This window comes from Mobula hypostoma, chromosome 18 (assembly GCF_963921235.1).
Source record: "Mobula hypostoma chromosome 18, sMobHyp1.1, whole genome shotgun sequence".
NCBI classification, from domain to species: domain Eukaryota; kingdom Metazoa; phylum Chordata; class Chondrichthyes; order Myliobatiformes; family Myliobatidae; genus Mobula; species Mobula hypostoma.
Window position 1 is genome coordinate 57616922 of NC_086114.1, and position 26620 is coordinate 57643541.

At 39.6% G+C, this 26620-nt stretch overlaps 1 protein-coding gene across 1 annotated transcript in view; it reads right to left on the reverse strand.

Annotated features, from left to right (window-relative positions):
- Positions 1-641: 641 nt before the first annotated feature.
- Positions 642-26620, reverse strand: part of lrrc61 (leucine rich repeat containing 61) — a 31233-nt gene continuing 5254 nt past the window's right edge. The window contains exons 4-9 of the mRNA XM_063070249.1: positions 13136-13196; positions 12934-13019; positions 12135-12200; positions 7342-7410; positions 1299-1421; positions 642-1162 (exon numbers count right to left, since the gene is read on the reverse strand). Of these exons, the coding sequence (XP_062926319.1) occupies positions 1077-1162; positions 1299-1421; positions 7342-7410; positions 12135-12200; positions 12934-13019; positions 13136-13196 (491 nt within the window). The 3' untranslated portion in view covers positions 642-1076. The remainder of the gene's footprint in view (positions 1163-1298; positions 1422-7341; positions 7411-12134; positions 12201-12933; positions 13020-13135; positions 13197-26620) is intronic.

A 26620-nucleotide genomic window follows, 5' to 3' on the forward strand; every position in this document is an offset into this window, starting at 1 on the left:
ACTGGCTGCCTGGGACCAACAACGGTGGTTGACCAGATGCTCCACATGAGTCTGTCTCCTCTCCTCGCCGAACGCCCCGCTTGCAGTCCAACTCCGTTAGCAGACTCACAGCACCTGGTCCATCCTCTGTCTCTCTCTCCCGCCTTCTGCCCCAAAATCCCACACATACAATATCTTCAGACACACCAAAAGCATAACAACTATCCCAATTTGTTTGTAACACCTTTCTTATCAGTAACGTGATCCAAACAAACTGCTAGCGGGAGGACTTTCTTAGCAGTTAACATAACAAAGAAGCCCTTTCAATTATAACATAACAAAGAAAGCCATTTTAATTATACTACACAGTGACATTAAAAAAAAACCCTTACACGTAGTTCTACCGAAAGGTCATTACCAAACTGATAACGCTGTATGCCTCTCTCATAAACCCGTCCAGTCTTCTGATTATAATCAGAATTTTCAGTAAGCCATGATTTGCAGTTGCATTGTGGAATATGATCTCTGTAGCACTCTTCAGGAAGCATTTAAATAGCTTAAGATTGCATCTTTTGTGAATGTATTGCTCACTGTGGGATTAGTATTTTGGAATACAACACCAGAGACAATAGCTACAAATCACTGTTCACTTGGTCACAAATATGTATGAATAAATAGTTTATTTCAGTTGAATTAATAAACTGTGCTTACATAAGTATAGTGTATTACAGTAGTCAGTGCTTTGAAGAAGGCACATTTAACAGTGCACAAGTTCGTTTAGAAGGCATAAAAATGGACCAGCAGGCATATCTGTCTGCTGGAATTGAGGTGGTAAAACCCAGTTCAATTCAGCACGTTATACATCTTTACTGGTTAAAGGATTTTGTTTTCACAACTTCGGGTGGCATATATTCCACCTGTATAGAAGCATACAGAAAACAACCTGTAGTAGAAGGATCAGGCCCTTCCTTTACTTTCAGTAACGACTTCATTATAAAGAAATGATTTAGGTGATGTGTCAGTATAAATCTGTGGCCTCTGTTTCAGTATTGCTCAAGTTTCTGGAAGTAACTGCTGTTATTGCCATAGGTGTTTGCTTAATTCATTTTCCTTAACGTCCTTTTGGTTTTTGTAATGACATCAGCAGCCTTACTGTGGAGCTTTCTGCATTCATTCAAAAGTTCTAAGTATTAAAAAAAGAGTAGCAATAAGAATCATTCATATTCAAAATAAATAGTTTGAAAAAATAATTTCTACTTAAATCTTAATCAATTGTTCCAAGTTCAAGTTCAAATTGCTGTAGTCAAGGGAACTCTTACCATAAAGCTGTTCTGTAGCTTCAGCAGTCTGTGTTTGCTGCACTGGCTGAAGTTCCCAGTAATTGTCCTCAACCCATTTTTTAGGGCCAAGTGGTACATTAAGAGGAGCATTGCTGTCAATTACTGGAAAAAAAAGAACAAGAATTTATATGAACAGTTTTCACAGTCTAAAGATATCCCAAAAAAGAATTACTGCCAATAAAAATGGCTTATCTGTTTTAATGTCTTAAGCATTACAGACAATTTTCACAACTTAACTTCGCTGAAACTCCCCTGCTCATTTTAAAATTACACTGCAGCATCCTTGCCTCTCATTTGAGAAAACAGATAGGGGTCATTTAATAATTCTGAAGATGGTACTCCTGACAATACAGTGCTTGTTCAGGACAGTACTGTACAGGTTTTCAGGTTATAAAAATCTGAAGCCATGGCCTCTTACAGCAGGCAACAGCACTTATTTTCTGAGTCAGAGAAAGCTGCACAAGAAAACACCTGTATGAATTTTTTTTTGCTTTGTTAATATGCTGACAATAAACTACATAGCATACCACAGGAATACAATAACAATGGAACTTACATCTCTATGTGTCATGTTAAAATATGACATTTCCATTTTAACTAATTACATTAGTCTTTTTAATTGATCAACTCCTGAGGTTAGAAACATTAAACAGGCCCCTTGGCTCACTATGTCTGCACCAACTATGATGCCAAATTGGCCCAGTTCTATCTGTCTTTACGTCCCTGCCTGCATATGTGTTTGTATAAATGGCTTATAAACATTGTTATTGTATCTTCTCTGGCAGTGAGTTTCAGACTATGTGACAGAACATACTTTGCAAATTAATTTCAATTTTCCCCTCTTTATGCTCCATTATCTACTATATCTATGCCTTTCATAATTTTATACTGTATACCGTGGATTTCAGTTAATTAGGCCATTGGTTAATTGGGGCAGCTACTTATTTGAGACAACTCTTAAAGAACAAAAACTGATCGAGCAAATAGCTGGGATTCCCTTTGTTTATTTGGGACACTATGCCACTGTCATAAGGGCGGTGGCTGGGAACAGACCCAAGTACAAGACACAGACACTGAAGTACTAGGGACAGGGCAATGGCAAGGACATGGATAGGAAAACTAGGAACCTGGAACAGGACTGAACAAGGGAGCTAGGAGCCTGGGCTTGGACTCCGAGCCAGAGACTGGACAAGGACCTAGTACCTGCGTCTTGCCTCTGGCTCGGGCCCCAGAACTAGGCAAGGACGAGGCAGAAATCTACAGGCTTGAAGTTCGAGGCTAGGCAAGAGACAAGGCGAGGTTGGCAAGAGGCTGGAGACTCGAGGCGAGGCTTGGCAGGCTCCTCCTGGGCAGGGCACGGATTACCACCCGACAGAGGTGAGGGACAGGAAGGGACAGAACCAAACCCAGGTAATGGCAAGACGGCCTGGCTTACCTGGGCAGAGGCAAGGGACAGGAAAGGAGCTAGGTACAGGGTGGCTCCACGACCAGACAGCAAGACAAGGCAAGGCCACTGGCAAAGCAAGGCAAGACGAGAACTTCAGATGAGGCGAGAGTTACTAGCAACACAAGGCAGGGCTTCAGGCAAAGCAAGGCGAGACAGAACTTGAGGCGAGGCGAGAGTTACTGGCAAGACAAAGCAGGGCTTCAGGCGAGGAAACAGAAGGCAGAGGAAGGGATACAAGGAGTAAGGACAAGAACAATCCAGCAGCCACGCCCTGGTGTCTAAAGGTATTTATGCAGTCAACCCCAATTAGCATCAGCTGCCTCAATTAGCTCAACAAGGACAGAAACAGGGTAGAAAGGAAAACCTGGAGCAAGGGTCGATGGACCGGACTGTGAACCAGAATATGGATTTCATGGACCGGACTATGACAGCCATTTAATTGAGACAGGTCACTATTGTCAAACAGTTTTTAAATAGCATCAGAATTTAATGGGTACTTTGCATCAGCTTTCACTGTAGGAAAACACTAGCAGTGTGCCAGAGGTCCGTGAGTGTCAGGGCGAGGAGTGAGTGCCATTGCTATTACAAAGGAAAAGTGCTCAGCAAACTCAAAGGTTTTAAGGTGGATAAGTCACCTGGACCAGATGGACTACATCCCAGAGTCCTGAGAGAGGTTACAGAAGAGATAATGAATGCAATGGTCATGATTTTTCAAGGAGCACTTAATTCCAGGAAGCAACTAAGCAGGGTGGACAGAGAAAGCACAAAGGATGTCATTTACTTGGATTTCAGAAGGCATTTGATGAGTCGCCACACATAAGGCTGCTTAACAAGATAAAATCCTATGGTTTTACAGAAGAGATACTAGCATGGATAGAGGAATAGCTGACAGGCAGGAGGCAGCGAGTGGGAATAAAGGGGACCTTTTCAGGTTGGCCTCCAATGACTAGGGGTCAGTATTAGGACCGCTACTTTACGGATTGTTTGTCAATGATTTGGATAATGGAATTGATGGCTTTGTGGCAAATTTTGCAGATGATATGAAGATAGGTGGAGGAGTAGGTAGTACTGAGGAAGCAATGTGATTGCAGCAGGACTTAAACAAACTGGAAGAATGGGCAAAAAAGTGACAGATGGAATACAGTGTTGGGAAACGTATGATAATGAATTTTGGTAGAAGAAACAATAGTGCAGACTATTATCTAACTAGGGAGAAGGTTCAAACATCAGAGGTGCAGAGGGACTTAGCAGTCCTTGTGCAAGACTCCCAGAAGGTTAATTTACAGGTTGAGTTTGTGGTAAAAAAAAAGGCAAATGCAATGTTGACATTTATTTCAATGGGAATAGAATATAAAAGCACGGAGATAATGCTGACGCTTTATAAGACACTAGTCAGACTGCACTTGGAGTATTGTTGACAGTTTGGGGCTCCATATCTCAGAAAGAATGTGTTGTCATTGGAGACAGTCCAGAGGAGGTTCACCAGGATGATTCCGGGAATGAAGGGGTTAACATATGAGGAGTGTTGGGCAGTTTTGGGCCTGTACTCACTGGAATTTAGAAGAATGTGGGGGAATCTCATTGAAACCTACTGAATGTTGAAAGGACTAGATAAGGTGGATGTGGAGAGGATGTTTCCTGTGGCGGGGGTATCCAGAACTAGAGGGCAAAGCTCAAAATTGGGGGCGGGGGGGAGGGTGAACTTTTAGAACAGAAGTAAAGAAGAATTTTTTTTTAGCTAGAGAGTGGTGAATCTGTGGAATGCTCTGTTACAGATTGCGGTGGAGGTCAAGTCCATGGGTATATTTAGGGTGGAAGTTGATCATCGGTCAGGGCATCAAAGGATATGGCCAGAAGGCAGGTGTATGGGGTTGAATGGGATCTGGAATCAGCCATGATGGAATGGTGGAGCAGACTCGATGGGCTGAATGGCCTAATTTTGCTCCTATTTCTTATGGTCTAAGCTAGGCAGTTGGAAGGTGCATCAAAATGAGGATTTATTTTCATAGTGATAAGTCAGTTAGATTTGGTAGAGCTATTGAAAAGACAGATAAAATAGGTCCTACATAGTGTCAGGCCAATTTTAATAGACATAACAGAGAAGAGAACAGGAAACAGCCACTTTAAGGGAGGCTGTTGGGAGACCTTCAGAAAGGAAATTCGAGGGATTAATGGTAAAAATATTCCCACAAAAAGTGTATGACTATCAAATCTCGAGCCCCTTCCTTGACAAAGTATACAGAGGCAAGAGAAGTTATAATAAGCCAAGTTTACACTATACCAAGAGCTTAAAACAACAGAAAATGTTCAAGTGTGATAGAAAGCCTAAATAGGAAATAATGAAGGAATGATAAAAACCCATAAAATGTGTAGATGCTATATATATAAACAAAGAGCACATGAACCAAGGAAAAGAATCTGACTGTTCACAAAAGAGGAGAATGAAACCTTGTTGCAGCTACAAGAATTGATCGAAATAATGGCTAGGATAAAGACAGGAAAAAAAATTACAAGTATATGCATCTTTGAAAACTGATATACAGTATTCACAGGCCTTGATACAGGAGAACAATGCAGCACCTGGTATAAACCCATGCAGTCCCATACAGGGAGAACATGCAAATTCAACAGACAGCCTCAGATCAGGATTGAACCAAGGTCCCTGAAGCTGTGAGCTCTTGGGAGTAAATAGGACAAAACCTTTTCCTGTCTTCATTTTTGTTTTTTCCATTATAAGTTCCCATAACTGTAATTACAAAACTGGTTAATGGGGCCTCAGCTCAAATTAAATCCAGAGAAAAAACATGCAAGGCAACCTTGCACCAAACTCAAGGAATGATTTCACATTATCAGATTGTTCGGAAATCATCCTAAGAATTACAATAATATACATGCAAAGAGGCTGGTATTGTCACTTGATGATTAAGATTTTCACAAGCAGATCAGTGTAAAGCACACATTTTGGAATATTAAAATGAGCTATTATCAGTTAGGAATTAAATGAAGGTTAGATGCTGTGCTGCATGGAGGTGCATTACCATTTTTGGAAGTCGCCAGTTGGCGGAGTTTTCGATATGTCCAGGTTTGGCCTGAAGTCAGATGCCTCTGGGGTGTGGCCTTGTGTGGCCCCGTGGACACAAACCCTCACCAGTGTCACAAAGTTAAGCAAAGAGGGAACCAGAACATTGAAGACAGCACTCTGTACTTCGTGATCAATCACTCTCTCTCTCTCTCTCTCGATGGTGAGTGAGAGTTTGCTGTTATTTCTCAAGTTGGGAAACTCAAAATAAAAAATGCTTCAGATTGACTGTGACATGAAACCACAACTATTTGTCTCGCCTCTCGCTGTGGAAGAAATGATATCTGTCTCTCCCTTGTTAGTGAGAGAGAGAGAGAGAGAGAGAGAGAGAGAGAGAGAGACTGTAGGATGTCAAAATGTTGGAGTGAACAGTTAGTTTTGGAAGTACATGGTCTCTCTTTGTTGTCTGCATGGTGGGTGGTGGGAATGCTGATGCTTTATGCAGGAATAAGTGAGGGGAGGGTTGACGCTGCTCGCTGCATCTTGTGTGTGGGAGGGGCTAGGGGGCTTGGGGTTCTTAAATTTTTCTGTCATTCATTCTTAGGGGTTTTCTCTTCTGTTTCAAGGATGTCTGCAGAGAGTCAGAATTTCACATTGTATATGTATAAATTCTCTGATACTAAATTGAACCATTGAACATGGGATAAAAAAAGCACCATCAGCAAGAAATGATTCTGCGCATTTCATAGGGACCTTTAAGCATAAAACTGTAGGAGTCCTCACTGATGGAACTCACAACCACATTCCTGCCCTCCTCAAATGGGAAAGGGACTCCATTCAAAGAATTATCCAGATCACTGGAGAATACTAGTGCACAACTATGGTGAATGAGTTACCCTGTTTTTCAAAAACATATAGCAAGGGGAAGATATTAATAACAGGGCATATATGTCTTCTGGTAAAGACAGACCAGTCCAAATGCATGAATCTTAAACAAAGAACAAAGATAGATAGTTCAATAAGGAATGAACTGCAAGAATCCACCAAAAGAAGGGGAAAAATGGAATGCCATTCAATAAGCATCGAATTTCAATCTTGGCCTCAATAGATACACAAATACAAACACTTGAACTACAAAAAGGTGAAAAAAAGAAACTTCTTTTCATTTGTTTAAGTAGGCAGCACAGCATATATCAAGTGTTTCCGCCACACGTTACATTTTCCTTGTCAATTTTAGTTTAATTAGCACCCCTCAGTTATTTGGAAGTCTATCTATAGACTTACTGTGAGTGATATCTAAAGTAGCCATTTGCAAATTACAATTGTGGAAACATAAACAAAGAACATTTCAAAAACCTAGTGAAGCCATCTAAATGATTTCAGAGTAAATTCATTATCAGCATGACATTGGGAAAGTCAGACTGGACCCTAGCATTGAAAAGCACATACATAATTCAAGTTTAATTCTGTCCATGATTTACTGTGTGTACTCACTTTAGTATGGAGTGAAAATACAATTTAAAGTTACAATCAAAACAAAAAAAACGCTGTCAAACCTTTCAAAGAGCTGTCAATATCTTTACACAATCGGTACAAATCACTGCCCTTACCCATCACCCTCTCTCCTGTGAATGAAACAAAAACAATTATGATTCTTTTCATTTATTAGAAATAAATACATGTAAAGACAATTAATAACATGGTAATACTTGATAATATGTGGTAATACAAAAAAAAACAAACATTACACAATTAACAAATTTTCTCAATGAAAAACTATCTACTATTTTCCCGGCATATATGATGAATAAACACTTCTTGGGCTTCCAGCCAGTTACAGGTATCAATTATAACTGATATTTCGATGACAGACTCTGCCATCTTCTTCAGGGATGATACCTGGGTATGTCTTGACCAGTGGTATTTATATCCCCATAGTCTGTCCCTCCTGATTGGTCAGCCCTCATTCAGTTAGGTTTCCACTCTCCCACCTCGTTTACAATTGAATTCCAGTTCTTACCTAGAGTGAGATCATCGTCTTTGTAAAAATTCTTTTCCTCTAGTTTTATTTCAATGGCTTCCTCTTTCAGGCGGCCCCAAAGCTATTGGCGCAGCACAGGAGTTTTGTGCTGTCGAAATCAATCCTATGGCCATTGCAAATGCAGTGTTCTGCTACCTCCGATTTCTCTGAGTAACCCAAGCAGATGCACCTCCTGTGCTCCTTGATGCGTGTTTCTATCGTGCGTTCTGTCTGGCTGATATACACTGCTCCACATTCACAGGAAATCCTGTAAACACCAGCTGACCCAAGTCCCAGGTCATCTTGACCCGCATAAGCTGGGACTTGAGCTTCCTTACGGGTTTCTGGACGGTATTAATCCGGTATTTCTTTAGGATCCTGGCAATCATTCCAACTACTGTGCCGTAACGGCAGCTTTTGGTAAAGGAAGCCATTGAATTAAAACTACAGAAAAGAATTTTAACAAAGATGATGGTCTCACTCTAAGTAAGAACTGGAATTCAATTGTAAACAAGATGGAGAGCGGAAACCTGATTGGATGAGGACTAACCAATCAGTAGGGACAGACTACAGGGGTATAAATACCACCAGTCTAGTCATATCCTGGCATCATCCCTGAAGAACGTCTGTCATCGAAACGTTGGTTACACTTGATACCCGTAACCCAGCTGGAAGCCCGAGTTTATTAGATTTGCTCAACGTTAAAGATAAGTTAATAAAAATAGTTCTCTTACAAGAACTGCACCAGCAACATCCTAATAACTGAGAATTCATTTACAATAAAATCACTAGCATCCCAGTTTACTGTTCAGGTCCTGATTTTCATCCATCAGATTCCATACTGATCACACTGCTATAGGAAGACATTTGGCAACAAGTCATCCCTCAATGTAATGAAAGACAAGTGACAAAGGAAAGGAAAGTTTGGTGCTCCATTTTTAACACCAGTCAGAAAACAGGGACAAGAAGAACTGAGCATCAAGTAGAGAAAATATACAAATTCTTTTTAAAATTAGTAGAATATTCTTTCACCTTGCAAAATAGTGAGCAACTTCAGAAAATAGTAAAAATCACAGTCAAGTAGAAGCTTGTTTGAAGAAAAACGAAAGATGTCAGTTGACCAATAAGATATGTTAGCGGATTTTAAAAGGACAATCTAATCAGTTTTCTAAATTCTGAATTAGGGATGTAACAAACAGGGTGATAAAATGGACTTAAGTTGATACAGTGGTTTTAGATTTCTAGAAGACATTTGACAACAGCTACATTAGAGCAGTGGTTCCCAACCACCGGGCCGCAAAGCATGTGCTACTGGGCCGCGAGGAAACGATATGAGTCTACCGCACCTTTCCTCATTCCCTGTCACGCCCACTGTTGAACTTGAATGCACGAGAGATCATTACCCACGTGAGGACATCAGTCGGTCATTAACCTACAACTAGTCGATGAGTAAAAAACAAACGTCGCTTGAGAGTTTCTTTGGAAGAGATGGTAGGGGACATAAATGGCCTAACGATGATGATAACGCAGAAACAGCTGAGGCCAAGACTGCAAAAAAAGGAAAGCTTCCTTCAACAGAAAATAGGACCAGTCGTACATAAAATATGGCTTTATTGCGACTGGTGACTCACATCCTCCAAGCCCCCTATATGTGGTATGTGGAGACAAGCTGTCTAATGAGGCAATGAAGCCCTCAAAACTGCTTCAGAACCTTGAGTCCAAGCACCCTGCACTTAAAGACAAACCCGTTGAGTTTTCTGAATGGAAAAAACGTGAGCAAGCGGAACAGAAGCAAGTGCTGAGAGCCACCACATCCACAAATGCTGCTGCTCTGAGAGCGTCGTACTTAGTGGCTAGCCGTATTGCTAAGGCTAAGAAGCCTTTCACTGTCGGTGAAGAATTGATTCTGCCTGCTGCCAAGGACATGTGCCGTGAACTGTTGAGAGAAGCTGCAGCTAACAAGATGGCACAAGTTTCTCTTTCAGCTACCACAGTTTCAAGGAGAATCGATGACATAGCGGAGGACATCGAAGCACAGCTTTTGGAACAGCTTAAGGAGTCTGGTTTCACTACCCGAGTCAAAGAGGTTGCTCCTGAATGCCAGTCTACACACTGTGTCACACACAGGGAAATGCTGGCTAGCCGAAAAATGTCAGCTGATCTTCACAGCGTATTGAGTGACGTTGTTGAAGTTATCAATCACATCAAAGCAAAAGCCCTTAACTCACATCTGTTTGAGCAGCTGTGCGAGGAAATAGATGCAGAGCACAAACGCCTTCTCTTACACACTGAAGTCAGGTGGCTATCAAGGGGGAGAGCCCTGGCCAGGGTTTTTGAGTTAAGAGAGCAGCTACAGAGATTTCGTTCAGGAAAAAAGTCACCACCGGCAGCACACTCCAGTGACGAGGAGTGGATAGCAAAACTCGCTTATCTGTGTGACATCTTCAACCTGCTCAATGAACTCAATTTGTCACTTTGGGGAGAATGACAACTGTCTTCAAATTGGCAGATAAAGTGGCTGCTTTCACAGCCAAACTGGAACTGTGGGGATGGTGAGTGGACAGGGGCATATTTGACATATTCCCAACATTAGCTGGGAATTTGGGAGAGACTGAGGCTGCACCGTCTTTCTCATAGCTGGTGCGCGATCACCTAACTTCGCTGTCGACAGAATTCGAGCATTACTTCCCAACCGCAAATGACCCAAGACGTGCAAAGGAATGGGTCCGTGACCCATCTGTGAATGTCCCCGGTGAATCATCCATGTCAGCGCGGGAAGAAATTCAACTCCTCGAGCTTGCAAATGACGATGGGCTGAAAAGTATGTTTGACATAACATCTCTGCCGGCATTCTGGATAAAAGTCAAGGCTGAATATCCTGAGACAGCCACGAAAGCACTGAAAACTTTGCATCTATTTCCAACATCATATCTCTGCGAAGCGGAGTTTTCTGCAATGAATGCAACGAAAACTAAATTGTGGAATAGACTGGACATAAGGAACCCCCTTATGACTTATAATTGACATCACTATATTCATGTGAGGAAAATATGCACTGTGTATTTAATATTAAATTCGTTAGATAAACCCTTTCAGAAACAAAATTGAGTGTATTAGCCACTGATAAGGGACTTATAGTTGATTTATCACCTATATTCGGGTCGTGATAAACCCCTACCTCCCCCCCCCCGCACCTCTGGGTCGGCCGGTCTGCAAGACTATTGTCAATATTAAACCGGTCCGTGGTGCAAAAAAGGTTGAGGACCCCTGCATTAGAGGTCAGTGCACAAGAATTATTAAGTTGTAGGTTATACATTGTCATAGATAATGAAATGGTCAACTAGAGAAAACAATTGAGATGAACAAATCATTTACAGATTGGCAATCAATTAATGTGGTGCAATGGGGGGGATTAATGCTGGGACTTCAACTACTTGCAACTTATATTAATGATTTTGATAGAGGGTGTTCAATTCTTCCTGACTCCATTTCCATACTAGTACCAGAAATTTGGCACCAGATTTTTCTTTCTTTTATCACTGGTTCTTCTTGGAACTAAAGAGTTTCAAGGGGATTTGACAGCAATATTTAAAATCATGAAGATTCACTGAGAGAAACTATTCCTACTCGTGAAAGGGCATTGAGCCATAGGGTATTGAATGAAGATGACTGACAAGGGAACCACAAAGAGAATCTTTGCTTTTATATACATGCAACAAGTGGTTAGGGTTTGGAATGTACCACCAGAATTTGATTCAACTGTAGTGTTCAAAGAGGAACTGAACAGATAACTGAAAGGAAAGAAACTGCAATGGTAAGGGAAGTGGAATTAGCTGCATTTGTTTCACATACAATAGTAAGGATGCAGTAGGCTGTATGGCTTCCTTTGGTGCTGTAACCATTCTGCAATTTTGTGAACATTAGGACATTAAAAAAAGTTAAAATCTGATATGCATTTGAAATCATATTTATGCACTAAATTTAAAAGTGATTAACACTTAAATAAACATAATAAAAATACAGTACCTTTTGCCCTACACCATGTGTCTCTCAGTCACTTGAATGGGAATTGTCGTGCATGGTCAGCAGACAGGTTTTCCAGCATAAAGAGTCAAGAAGCCTGCATATAACTGTGCTGCAGTGTTGGGACTTTAGATGAGTCCAGAGGTGACTGTGGCAAGGCAGAAAATGCTGCCTATCTGTATTTCTATGGGGATGTACAGATAAACTCTAGCATTCATGCTGGTATTGGGGAAGATCTGTGCCAGTATCTCAATCTCAATTTCTTAAAAGAGAAACTTCAATTTCTCAATTGTTCAAATTACTCACCATCTAATACCTTTATGTTTGGGAACATGTCCAACATTGTGCTCGAATATGATGTATTCATACACACTGAAAACAAAGACTTACAGTCACATCTTTCTGCAGAAATATTTGCATTTGTAGTGTTATAAGAGTGTTAACTCTGAGGCAGCAATTATGCTATCCTATAAAAGCATTTTAACATTTCACATAAAATATATACTGCATCTACAAGAAGCATTACATGGTGATCAAATACCTTTAAATGAATTTGCCCTTCCTTTAACCTTGTAACATTACTAAGAGGCAAGACGCCATAAATAATAGAAAACCTGTGATTTATTCCATGCCTTTGCACTAATGCAGATCTGCAATTTACCCAGGCCAGAAATTAATCTAATTCTCATCTAATTATCGCACTGCCTTCAAGGATGAACAGAGTTACAATCTTGGGTGTTCCCAAGTGCTTTATGTTCAATGGGATAAAGGAAAATACGAATCCAGTTTATACACAGGATTTCATAAATATCAGTGTGATAAATGCCTTCAGTAACGTGTATTAATGAATGGATAGCTTTAGCATCCAAAAGAATTCCCTTGAGGTAGTATTGTGGGATTTTGCAGCCATCAGGAGGGATATGACAACTTATTCAGTTTATTATCTCATCTCTGAAATGCCAAATTTCCCATATTATTGCTGTCATTACTGTGGAATACTAGTCTAAGTTTTACTCTCAAATCTCTATTGAAGGGCTTAGATCCAAATCCTTTTGACTTGAAAGGTTTTGATATGAACTGAGTCACAGCAAAGATAATGAGTTACCTGGATTACTAAAACCGCAAACTGCATCTTTCAATCGAATCGTATCTAGTTTCTTCAGCTCAGTTATTGAACGGAGGACATCAGCACTAAAGAGCAGTGCAGATATACAAAAATTGGCTTGATACATTTTTTTAAAAACTTACAACTGCTAAAACAAGCATTTCTGTCAAATAGGGACTGCAAACAACTTTTACACACTCACCTGCTGATTAGGTTTCCTGCCAAATTGAGGCTTTGCAAATTTTCACAGAAATACAGAGGATCTAGAATGGAAAATAAAATTTGATTACATTTGAAGACAGAAAAATTGAAGTGAAGACCACATATTCTCTATCCATGATGGCTTCAACACGCCTGAAGTTATCATCCCCAGACAGAGGAGAAAGCTGTACATTTAGATGACCAAACACTTAACAAAAATTAAATATAAAAAGAGAGTATATTTTTGCTATGCTGGAATGCATCGTCAAAATAAAATACTTTAGCACAAAACATTAATTCTGTTTCTCTTTGTATTAATGCTTTCTGACAATGTTGAGTTTTTCCATCATTTTGACTTTTTAGTTTGTTTCGGACTGAAGGTGGCACTGCTACATCATTTCCAATGGAAGCATCAATTGCACACTGGGCAAAGTTTCAAACACTTCTATTTGCTGCCCTCAGTGTAAACCAGACTCTTGGGTACACATCATTAACATGCGACAAGTGTAAATTGCATTTCCAAGAGAAATATATTATGAACCATAGATTTAAATTCTTTATTGAATATATATTTCCAATGAAGTGTTTTTAAAACCAAAGGCTCAAAAACACAGATATAAACTTACTTTAATTAGAGATCAGGGAAAATTCATATTCAACACTTTATTAAATGTGCAGCTCATTTTACATTACTGCCGTCAGTGAATGTCAAGTGCAGGTCCGAGATCGACAGAGAGCAATGTGATTTTATTTTTTTGGAAGTATTTTATTGAGACAAAATTGCTCTAGATGATACTACTACTACTACTACTACTACTACTACTACGTCGACTCAAAGGCCTAGGGGGCCGGCGCTGGGCACGATGACGGACTCTCCACTTCTCCCTCTCCCTCATCAGTGTGTTCCGTTCATCTACATTAGCCGCGCCGCTGTCTTCTAGGATTGTGTTGACCATAGTCTTGGGAGGGCGCCCAGGGTTCATCCTCCCGTGCTTGGGCTGCCATATGATGACTAGGCTGGCAGGTAGCTCGGGGTGGCATAGACAGTGCCCTGCTAGTTGCAGTCTTCTCGCCTCAATTTTAGTGGTGAGCATCGGTAGGTTGTTATAGAGCTCGACGTTTGTCATGTACTGTTGCCAACTCACGCCAAGAGCTCTAGATGATGAAATATCCTAATACAGACAGATTACTATGAAAATATTAACTATCAAATCCACACAGCAGAAACAAGACACTATATTCATCTGTGCTAGCCCTCCATCAACATACACATACAAAGGTCCTCACATATTAACTTCACTGGCCCTGCATCCAGATTTATATATTCCCTTCTTCCTTATATGGAGTGTTCCAGTGCTATCTAATTTAACCACCAAGCATAAATTCCCACTATCTCAGCACCCTCTGAAAAGATATTTGACTTAAAACATGACTAACACTTCCAACAACAGCTCACTGTAGGAAGGTAGAGAATCACTAATCTATGTTAGTGTTTTATACAGTTCCTGTTCCTAACTCTTCAAGTGTTGCAATTGACCATAAGTACAGCACTGGTATCCTATTGTACCTAGCTGTAGAAAATAATCCAGATATCTTCTTGATTGTGAAAGCGACCTGACTGAATGTAGTGCATGATCGTGCAAATATCGCAGGTTCAGAATGTTTAACAATATGATCCAGATGCCTCCAATTTTTTTTTAAAAAAGTTATAATTTTGAAGAAGTTATAAAACTTAGAGTGGAAAAGAGCATGAAACTGCACAACCAAGCTTCTAGTTTTACTACTCCATTTTTCATTATGAAGATGTTGCAAAATTGTACATTCCTTACCAATTAAAAATATTGCTTTGAGCTGCAAGAATTGAGGAACAGCTAAAAACATTTAAATTAATATAGCTGCTTTGCAACTTTAGCTTAGCCCAAAAACCATTACAGCCAATGTAGCAAGTTAATATCCCATTGCAAAACATGTCAACCACACACATTCCAAAAAGGGGATTAGTGAAGGATTAGTGATTATGGGTATTAGTCAGTGTGGGCTTGCAGGGTTGATGGACTCATTACTACTTGACTTTCTGACTCTTTGACCCACCATCAGCAACATTTTAATGACCAAATACCAGATAATGTTAGCTGAAGGATTACATTTTTGTCTAGGACAAAATGACCAATGAACCAGTTCTTCTTCAACCTAGTGCCTTGAACTCTTTTACATCTACCCAGAGTGCAGAAAAATCCTTAATTTAACCCTTCAACTGAAAGACAATCAATCATCTCAAATCTTGCTGTTGCACTCGTTTATTTCTCTGGAGATACAACCTATGCTACGTACAAAAAGAAAAAAAAAGACATTTTTGGTGGAGGGGCACATCATTAGACATTGTAAACTGTCCTGTGATTAGGCTAGTGTTAAATAGGTGGATTGCTGGGCAGTGCAGTTTGTTGGGACAGAAGGGGGCCTGTTTCACACACTTTCTAGATAAAATAATAAAAAACAAATGCTTTTCCACAGAAGATTTAATCACAAACTCAGTTTATTATATCCCTGATTTCAAAAACTATTTCCAAATTAAATCTATTTTTCAGCTGCATTTAAAAAACCTAATCTCTGATGTTCCCTTGTACAAGGGCATGTGGAGTCAGGGCCAAACCATATGTATTTCAACACAAATGATCATTTGGACTTGATAAATACAAACACATTACTGTCTGCAGATCAGTCTTGAAACACAATTTGTGCTTCCTTTCTTTGAAAACAAGATGGAAGCTATATGCTTCCACTACAGAGATGAGATTGTCAAAGGTCCAAAGTCCCAACTACAATTATTACTATGTTATTTGGTCATGTTTGCCGTCTTCAACAAATTTCAAACTGAAAGGCACCTTCCTATAAACCAATAAAATCCCTGAGTCTGAAAGAACAAGGGAGGAAAATGGAAGGTTTCTGCCTGCTCAGGCAGATATAAGAGACTACTTGGCACTTGTCAAGAGAGAATTGAACCACCCATCCTTGACATTCAATTACAATAGTATGTCCAAATCTCGTCATCAATATTCTACAGGTCAACATTGACCAGAAACTCAACTAAACCAGCCACACTGTTACATACCTCAAGGAGATCTTGTGATTTTCTTGTGAGAATGATGTAATGGTCTTTTGGAGGTCACCTGATGTAATTTTCCCGCCAATGTGAGGTCACGTGATGACATGTTCACCACGGGTATAAAAGGGAAGACCTCTGGTGACACAGTTAGTTTTAGTTTTCCAGCTAGAACGTTAGTCAGAGTCCCCTTTTCCGTTGCGTATATGTTTTATGACGTAGTTTCATTTTGTAAAACGGAGTTTTATGTTCTATTGTAAGATACAATAATGCTGGATTGGCATTTACCCTTTCTGCCAGCTAGTTGATGTACCTTTTCAGAAGTATAGGAGAGTGAAGACTTTATCGAAGTACAGGATATGAAGGATTAAGAGAAGTCGGGAATGTTCGGCAGTTTAATAAAGGATCGACCTTATTGAGTCTTCATTGAAGAAGTAGCAACCTGCATCAAAAATAACTCTTGCTGAAAGAGCAAGGTAGTTCATGCAAGGTGCTCTCTAGAAATTAAGGTCAGTTGTTTTAAGCCGTTTATTTCCTTTATCGTGAATCCTTTGGACAGAACCAGCAGGAAAGTCGCGTCTATGAAGAAATCCTTCTCCAGAGAAGTCTCTCCCAATTGAGTGTATAAATCTGTAGGACTTTCGAATTTACCACTTTAAGACCTGTATTTTGACTTTACCGCTTTAGGAACTGTTTTCGCATTTATCGCTTTAAGAATCAGTACCGAGTGACGATTTGTTGAACTGCTGTTAACTTCTAGTTAAGATTTTTGTTTGTTTTTTATTGTTTATCCGTGTTTCATAAATGTTTGCTTGTTTTTATATAACCTGTCTCGATTGATATTCATTGTTGCCGGTTACATAACATAATTTGTGGGGGCTCGCCCGGGATCTTGTTCCAAAATTTTGAGTTTAAATGCTGGTTTATTTGTCATTCTGATTTGGACAGGGAAATACCTGATTTTTTTTTGTTTGATTGGTGCGTGAGTGGTATTCGGCAGCAATGGATGTTGACTAGCTTATGAAAATGCCAAACCCGGAGTTTTTAGAGAATGCGAGATAACCTGTTGTATTGGAGATTGCTAGGAAGTTGGATATTAAGGGAATTACGAAGGGAACCACAAAGGCCTTAATTCGAGGAAAAATCGCTGAGCATTATATGAGTTTGAAAATATTTGATGATGAGGTGTTAGATAGGTTTCCAATGAGTAATCTGGAAATGTAGTTACATCATGAACAGATAAAGTTTTAAAGATTTAAAGTGGAAATGGCCAAAAGAGAGGCTAATAAAAAAAGGGAATTTGAAGAAAGAGAGCAAAATAAATTAAGGGAATTTGAAGAAAGAGAAACTGAAAACCAGAGGGAATTTGAGTTAGAGATGGAGAAATTAAGGATGGGAAATCAGTCTTCTGGTTCTAAGAAACAGTTTATTGCTAGTCGTGAGGTTATTTTGGCTCCTCCATTTAATGAAGCTGAAGTGGACAAATATTTCCAGCATTTTGAAAGTGTTGCTCTGAGTTTAAAGTGGCCAAAAGAGCAATGGCCAGTGATGTTACAAAGTGTAATTAAAGGCAAGGCACAACAAGTTTATACAGCTTTAAATGCTGATCAAGCACTGGATTATGATTTTGTTAAACAGCATATATTAAAGGCATATGAGTTAGTTCCGGGAGCGTATAGAGAAAGATTCAGAAATTTGAAGAAATTGATGGAAAAATCTTATGTGGAATTTGCCTATGAGAAATCTGTGTGTTTTGAGAGATGAGTTTCCTCTAAAAATGTGAATGGGGAGTATAATAAATTAAGAGAGTTGATTTTGCAGGAGGAATTTAAAAGAAGCATTCCTGTTGAAGTGAGAACATACTTAAATGAAAGGGACACTGCTAAATTGCAGGAGATTGCTAAATTGGCTGATGAGTATGCTTTAATTCATAAGAATAAATTTTCTCCAGGTAGAACTTTTAAAAGCAAAAATAGCACAGAGAGTCAAGGTAAACCAGAAATTAAATCTGAAGTTAGTGAGAGAAGTAAGGATGAAGGGAGACATGTGAAGGAAAGACATTTTGGTATTATTTGTAATTATTGTAAGAAACCTGAATATGTAGTAGCTAACAACAGGAATTCTGCAGATGCTGGAAATTCAAGCAACACACATCAAAGTTGCTGGTGAACGCAGCAGGCCAAGCAGCACCTGTAGGAAGAGGTGCAGTCGATGTTTCAAGCCGAGACCCTTCGTCAGGACTCGACTTCGTCCTGACGAAGGGTCTCGGCCTGAAACGTCGACTGCACCTCTTCCTACAGATGCTGCTTGGCCTGCTGCATTCACCAGCAACTTTGATCTATGTAGTAGCTAACTGCTTCCAATTGAAATGGAAAGAGAAAGAAGCGGTCCCAGATGCTTGTGTGCAGCATATTGAAACACCTGTAAATTTACAGAGTTTGATAAATACTATTAAGATATGTCAGAGTCTGACCAAGTTAAAACGGGATATGAAACTTTTATAACAGAAGGATTTGTATCCTTGAAAGAAGGATCCAATTCAGTACCAATAAGAATACTTAGAGATACCGGAGCTTCTCAATCACTAATATTAGACAGTGTGCTAATGTTTAGTGATGAGTCTGACATTGGTGAGATAAATTATATAAGAGGAGTTGGGAGTGCCCTTATGCCAGTACATTTACACAGAGTAAATATAAGGTCAGGATTAGTTACAGGGGTTGTTGAAGTAGGACTACAATCCAGTTTACCTGTGAATGATGTTTCTCTTTTGTTAGAGAATGACTTAGCAGGTGGACAAGTTTTTCCTGAAGTGCATTTGACAATAAATCCTAATTCTGAGGAACCACAGAGGGATTCTAACACAGATTCTTCCTGTGTTGTAACGAGAGCTATGGCTAAAATGACTGATGTACAGGATGAGGTTGTTACCCATGACTGTTCAGCTCCAGATTCGAATTTTGAGGATATGTCAGAAACTTTCTTACCAACATTATTTGATCAGGATTTTGGTAGCAAGTCTGACCATGATGATTTGTCTTTATCTCGGAAGGAGATGATAGCAGAGCAGGGTAGAGATCCTGAGATAGTTAATTAAAGGAAAAAGCTCTTCCAGATAGTGAAATTGAAAAAGTGCAGTAGGATATTATTTTGAAAAGGGAGTATTAATGAGAAAGTGGAGATCGCCTATAATTCCTGCTAGTGAGGAATGGGAAGTTAATCATCAGGTAGTAGTTCCTAAAGTTTACTGAAATGAGATTTTAACTATGGCTCATAGTATTCCTTTGGGTGGTCATTTAGGCGTAAAGAAAACTATGAACAAGGTTTCTAAACATTTTTATTGGCCTAGTTTAAGAAAAGATGTGGCGACATTTTGTAGAACGTGTCATATGTGTCAAATTGTGGGTAAGCCAAATCAGGTTACTCCAGTGGCCCCACTGCAACCAATTCCAGTATTTGGTGAGCCGTTCTCAAAAATCATTGTAGACTGTGTAGGTCCTTTGCCAAAAACTAAAACTGGACATCAATATTTGTTAACTATTATGTGCACAGTGCCTAGGTTTCCAGAGGCAGTACCTCTTAGGAATATAACAGCCAAAACTGTAACAAAGGCTCTTATAAAATTCTTTACATATTTTGGGTTGCCTAAGGAAATACAATCGGATCAAGGTAGTAATTTTATGTCTGGATTGTTTCAGCAGATAGTTTATAAACTGGGAGCAAAACAGGTTATCTCATCAGCCTCTCATCCAGAATCACAAGGATATTGGAGAGATTCCATTCTACATTAAAAACTATGATTAGGACATATTGTGTGGAAAATGAAAAGGACTGGGATGAAGGTGTACATTTACTATTTTTTGCAGTACGAGAGGCAGTACAGGAATCATTAGGTTTTAGTCCTTTTGAACTTGTGTTTGGGCATAGAGTTCGAGGACCATTGGCCTTGTTGAAGGAACAGTGGATTAATAAAGAGGTACACACTAATTTGCTAGATTATGTTTTAAAATTTAAAGAAAGATTATATAAAGCTTGTTGCTTGGCAAAGGAAAATTTTAAATTAGCTCAAGAGAAGATGAAGACTTGGTATGATAAGGAAGCTAGAATGAGGTTATTTAAGCCTGGAGATAAGGTGTTGGTTCTTTTCCCAGTGCAAAAGAACCCATTACAAGCTAAATTTCATGGTCCTTATGAGATTAAATCTAAAGTAAATGATGTCGATTACGTGATAAAAACCCTAGATCGAAGAAAGCCAACACAGCTGTGTCATATAAATATGATAAAACCGTATTATGAGAGAGAAGATGCTACTATGACTATTGTGATCAATAATGAGTCTGATCTTTCTAAAAACTTAATGGAAGATTCATCTGAAACTCATTTTAAACCCAACATTATTTCAGCCAGGTTACCAAATTCAAAAATTCTAGAAAATATTGATGAAAAATTAGCTAATTTACAGCCAGAGCAGAGAGAGCAGATGAAACAGTTTATTTTTAAATATAGAGATTTATTTCCAACATTCCTAGAAGAACCACCATAGCTTCACATGATGTAGATGTTGGAAATGCAAAACCCATAAAACAACATCTGTAGCAAATGAACAGGGAAAAATGTGAACTTGCTGAACAAGAAATTAAGTATATGTTAGAGAATGATATTATTAGACATTCTAATTTGAATTGGAGTTCACTGTGTGTTACGGTGCCTAAGCCAGACAATAGTATTAGGTTCTGTACAGATTACAGGAAGGTGAATGCTGTGACAAAAACTGATGCATATCCAATCCCTAGGGTAGATGATTGTGTGGATAAAGTTGGACAGGCCAAATTCCTTACAAAGGATGATTTGTTAAAAGGTTATTGGTGTGTTCCATTGATGGATAAAGGTAGAGAGATTTCAGCATTTGTAACCCCATCTGGGTTATATGAATATAATGTTCTTCCATTTGGGATGAAGAATGCACCAGGTACTTTTCAGAGGATGATTAATAGTGTGATTCATGGATTAGAAGATACAGATGCTTATATTGATGATTTGGTTACAGGAAATAATACATGGAAAGCACATATTACTGCGGGGGAGAAACTATTTGAGAGACTTTCAAAAGCTAACTTAACTATTAAATTAGCTAAAAGTGAATTTGGTCATGCCACAGTGCCTTACCTTGGTTATGTTGTGGGTCAAGGAAAATTAGCTCCTGTTCAAACAAAAGTTCAGGCAATTTTAGAAGTACCCACTCCAACTGGTAGAAAAACTCTCAGAAGATTCTTGGGTATGGTAGGATATTACAGAAAATTTTGTAAGAATTTTGCGAGTATTGCTCTTCCATTAACTAATCTCTTGAAGAAAAATGAAAAGTTTGTTTGGACAGAGTCTTGTCAGGAAGCACTTGATAAATTGAAAACTATAATAGGTAGTCAACCTGTACTAAAATCTCCTGACTTTGAAGAACCATTTTTGTTAGCTGTAGATGCCAGTGATGAAGCTGCAGGAGCAGTGTTACTTCAAAGAGATGATGGTGATGAAGTTGATCATCCGATAGCTTATAATTCTAAGAAATTTAATGCCCATCAAAGAAATTATTCAACAATAGAAAAAGAATTATCTCTTGCTTTGGCTTTACAACATTTTGAAGTGTATGTTAGTACTACTCATAAACCACTCACAGTTTATACCGATCATAATCCATTAGTGTTTTTGAGTAAGATGAAAAACAAAAATAGAAGATTATTAAATTGGAGTTTAATGTTACAGGAGTATAATATTTTGATCACTCATATTAAGGGTAAAGATAATGTGATCGCTGATTGTCTATTTAGATGTTAAATGTACAATGAAAATTTTTTTTATGGAGTGGTATTTTAACATTTGTAACACTCCTACTGTATATTAGTTTGTAAAGTGCTGAAAGATAAGACTGTATATATATATATATATTGTGTATGTTGTAAATTTTATACCTTTGTTTTTTTTGTGTGAATTGTTAATTGTGAAAATTTGGTTCCTTAAGAGACCAAAATTTTTTTTTGGAGGGAGGTGTTACATACCTCAAGGAGATCTTGTGACTTTCTTGTGAGAATGATATAATGGTCTTTTGGAGGTCACCTGATGTAATTTTCCCGCCGATGTGAGGTCACGTGATGACATGTTCGCCACGGGTATAAAAGGGAAGACCTCTGGTGACACAGTTAGTTTTAGTTTTCCAGCTAGAACATTAGTCAGGGTCTCTGTTTCCGTTGCGTATGTGTTTTATGACACAGTTTCATTTTGCAAAACGGAGTTTTACGTTCTATTGTAAGATACGATAGTGCTGGATTGGCAGTTTACCCTTTCAGCCAGCTTTGTTGATGTTGCTTTTCAGAAGTATGGGAGAGTGAAGACTTCATCAAAGTACAGGATATGAAGGATTAAGAGAAGTTGGGAATGTTCGGCAGTTTTAATAAAGGATCGGCCTTACTGAGTCTTCGTTGAAGAAGTAGTGACCTGCATCGAAGATAACTCCTGCCGAAAGAGCAAGGTAGTTCATGCAAGGTGCTCTCTAGAAACTAAGGTCAGTTGTTTTAAGCCATTTATTTCCTTCACCGTGAATCCTTTGGACAGAACCAACAGGAAAGTCGTGTCTATGAAGAAATCCTTCTCTAGAGAAATCTCTCTCAATTGAGTGTATAAATCTGTTGGACTTTCAAATTTACCATTTTAAGAACTGTATTTTGACTTTACTGCTTTAGGAACTGTTTTCGCATTTATCGCTTTAAGAATCAGTACCGAGTGACGACTTGTTGAACAGTCACATAGCAGTTAACTTCCGGTTAAGGTTTTCATTTGTTTTTTGTTGTTTATCCGTGTTTAATAAATGTTTGGTTGTTTTTATATAACCTGTCTCGTTTGATATTCATTGTTGCCAGTTAAGGCAGAGTATCTGAGCAGCCAGGGCATCAAGGGTTATGGTGAGAAGGTGGGGGAGTGGGACTAAATGGGATAATGGATCAGCTCATGATAAAATGGCAGCGCACACTCGATGGGCCGAATGGCCGACTTCTGCTCCTTTGTCTTATGGTCTTACATTTAATGTCAGAGAAATGTATACAATACACATCCTGAAATGCCTTTTCTTCGCAACCATCCACAAAAACAAAGGAGTGCCCCAAAGAATGAATGACAGTTAAATGTTAGAACCCCAGCTCCCCCCTCCCATGCACAAGCAGCAGCAAAGCAATGATCCCCCCTCCCCCACCAGCAAAAGAGCATCGGTGCCCCCCACTGAGCACTCAAGTGTCTGGGCACACAATCAGCTTGCTGCTTTTGATCTTCCATCTCCCACGACATACCGATTCCCTACAGAGACACCGACCACGAGTTTGCCCGCCTCCAGAGCCATGAAATCCCGGAACTCCGAAGGCGAGCTAATCTTCTAGGCCACGTCCTTGGTATATCGAATAACAGCCAGTTGTGAGTCCACGAGAGTGGGTTTCATTCCGGCAAAGAACCGAAGTCAGCGTGTAACTTCAGGTCAGGGTCTTCAAAAGAACCCGGAAAGGGAAAAATAGAGATATTAACGATAGAAATAGAGCTGTTTCCGAAGATGCAAGCGAAGGAGCCGCCATTAGGCGCCATTGTCTCCTTAGCTCCACCCACAAATGTTGATTAGTACTGAGGGTATGATGGTGTTGAATGCTGAGCTGTAATCAATAAACAGCAGCCTGATGTAGGTATTGCTGTTGTCCAGATCATCCAAGTGCAGAGCCAGTGCGACTGCATCTGATGTAAACCTATTGTGGTGATAGGTAAATTGCAGTAGGTCCAGGTCCTTGCTCAGGCAGGAGTTAATTCTGGCCATGACCAACCTCTCAGAGCACTCCTTCACAATAGATGTGAGTACAACTGGGTGATAGTCATTGAGACAGCTTCCTAGGCACTCGAAGCCCTTTTGAAGCAGGTGGGAGTCTCCGAATGCAGCAGTGAGAGATTAAAGATGTCCTTGAATGACCCTACCATTTGGTTGGCACATGTTTTCAGAGCCCTACCAGATACGTTATTAGGGCTGACACATTGCGAGGGTTCACCCTCCTGAAAGATGTTCTCACGTCGGTCTCCAAGACAGAGATCAGAGGGTCACCAAATGCTGCAGAGATTTGCACAGGTGTAGTTTTATTCTCCCTTCAAAGCGTGCATAAACAGTGTTGTGCTCATCTGGGAGTGAAGCATCACAGCTGTTCATGATGTAGGTTTCACCTTGTAGGAAGTAATGGCCTGCAAATCCGGCCAGAGCTGATATGCATCTGATTCCGTCTCTAACTTCAATCAGAATTGTTTTTTTGCCTTCTGTAGGTTATAACTGGACTTCTTGCTTAATTCTGGATCATCGGTCCCGAACATCAAGGATCTCGCCCTCAACAGACTGAAAACTTCCTGGTTCATCCACTGCTTTTGGTTTTGCTATGTTAGTTATGTTCTTAAAGGCACACACTCATCCACACAGGCCTCGATGAAGTTGGTGACAACTGTGGCACATTCATTCAGATTCAAAGACAAATCCTTGAATACTGTCTGGTGCACCGACTCAAAGCAGTCTTATAAACGAGCTTCCACTTCCCTTGACCACACCTTCATGGTCCTTACCATTGGTTCGAGACCACCAGGTACGTGAACCATGAGGTTCCTGAACCGGAGTGGATAACTTCACTCACCACAACTCTGAATGGCTCCCCCAACCTACAAGCTCAAGGAATCTACAACTCATGTTCTCAGCATTATGATTTTTTTATTTGCACGATGGATCTTATTTTGCACACTAGTTGTTTGTCAGTCTTTCTTTATGTATGTTTTTCATAAATTCTATTGTATATCTTTATTTTCATGTAAATGCCTGCAAGAAAATGAACTTCAAGGAAGTACATGGTAACGTATACGTACTTTGATGATAAGTTTACTTTGACTTAGAAATTGCCATTGGAAAGTAGGTATTAAGATAGGCCTGATAATATGAGATTCAAGGGCAGAATTTGCTGAGGCTTTGATGGAAATTTTCAAATTTCTGAACATAACTGGAGGATAATGAATGTACCTTTTATTGAAAAAAAGACAGCAGGGAAAAGACAGGCAATTGCAGGCCAGCGAACTAACATCAGTAAAGTACTTAAAGGATATTGCAGCTATTTATAAATCAGAATGATTCAATTGATTAGAATATGACATATGTAAGTTAAACTTGCTGGTGTTAAAAAAGGAAGCATTAGAATGAGGATTCAGTAAGTCACATGATGTTTTAGCTACTAGTGCACAATGTATTCAGTCTGCATTTGTACTTGAAGTTATTGAAAGCAGCAAGAGAAGGCAAGTTCAAAATTAGTCTTCAAAGAATATTTTAGTGAGTCAATTAAGTGATCTCCCAGGATATAAATGAATCAGTTGGCATTACTGCTTTGAAACACAAACAAGATCTATTTTGGAAAATATTCTATGCATGTAATTTGAGGTGGAACAATGTTGAGTGGAGTTTAGATTGGAAGGTAAAAATGGCTCTGCTCACTCAGTGGCCTACTGTGGGCACGTGGCCAAGTAGTTAAGGCATTCGACTAGCGATCTGAAGGTCGTGAGTTTGAGTCCCAGCCGAGGCAGCGTGTTGTGTCCTTGAGCAAGGCACTTAATCACACAGTGCTCTGCGACGACACAGGTGCCAAGCTGTATCGGCCCTTGCCCTTCCCTTGGACAACATCGGTGTCGTGGAGAGGGGAGACTAGCAGCAAGGGCAACTGTCGGTCTTCCATACAACATTGCCCAGGCATGCGCCCTGGAGAGTGAAGACTTTACAGGCACAGATACATGGTCTCGCAAGACTAACGGATGCCTTAACTGTACCTAATAAGGTGGGCACAGAGTGTATGTTCATGGTCTTCTGCTATTGTAGCCCATCCATGTCAAGGTTCAATGTATTCATAGATGCTCTTCTGAACACCACTAAAGAAGCACGAGTTACTGTCACCCTCCTGTCAGCTTGAACCAGTCTGACTATTCTCCTCTGACTTCTCTCATTAACACGGTGTTTTCATCTACAGAACTGTCTCTCACTGGATTTTCTTTTTGTTTTTCACACCATTCTCTGTAAACTCAAGACTGTTGTGCGTGGAAATCCCGTGAAATCAGCAGTTTCCGAGGTACTCAAACCAGCCCATCTGGCAACAACAATCATTCCATGGCCAAAGGCACTTAGATCACATTTCTTTCCTGTTCTTATGTTTGGTCTGAATAACAATGGAACCTCTTTGGACCATGTCTGCAAACTTTTATGCATTGAGTTACTGCCATGTAATTGGTTAGATATTTGCATTAACAAGCAGAAGTACAGGTGTACCTAATAAAGTGGCCACCGAGTGAAAGTGTAGA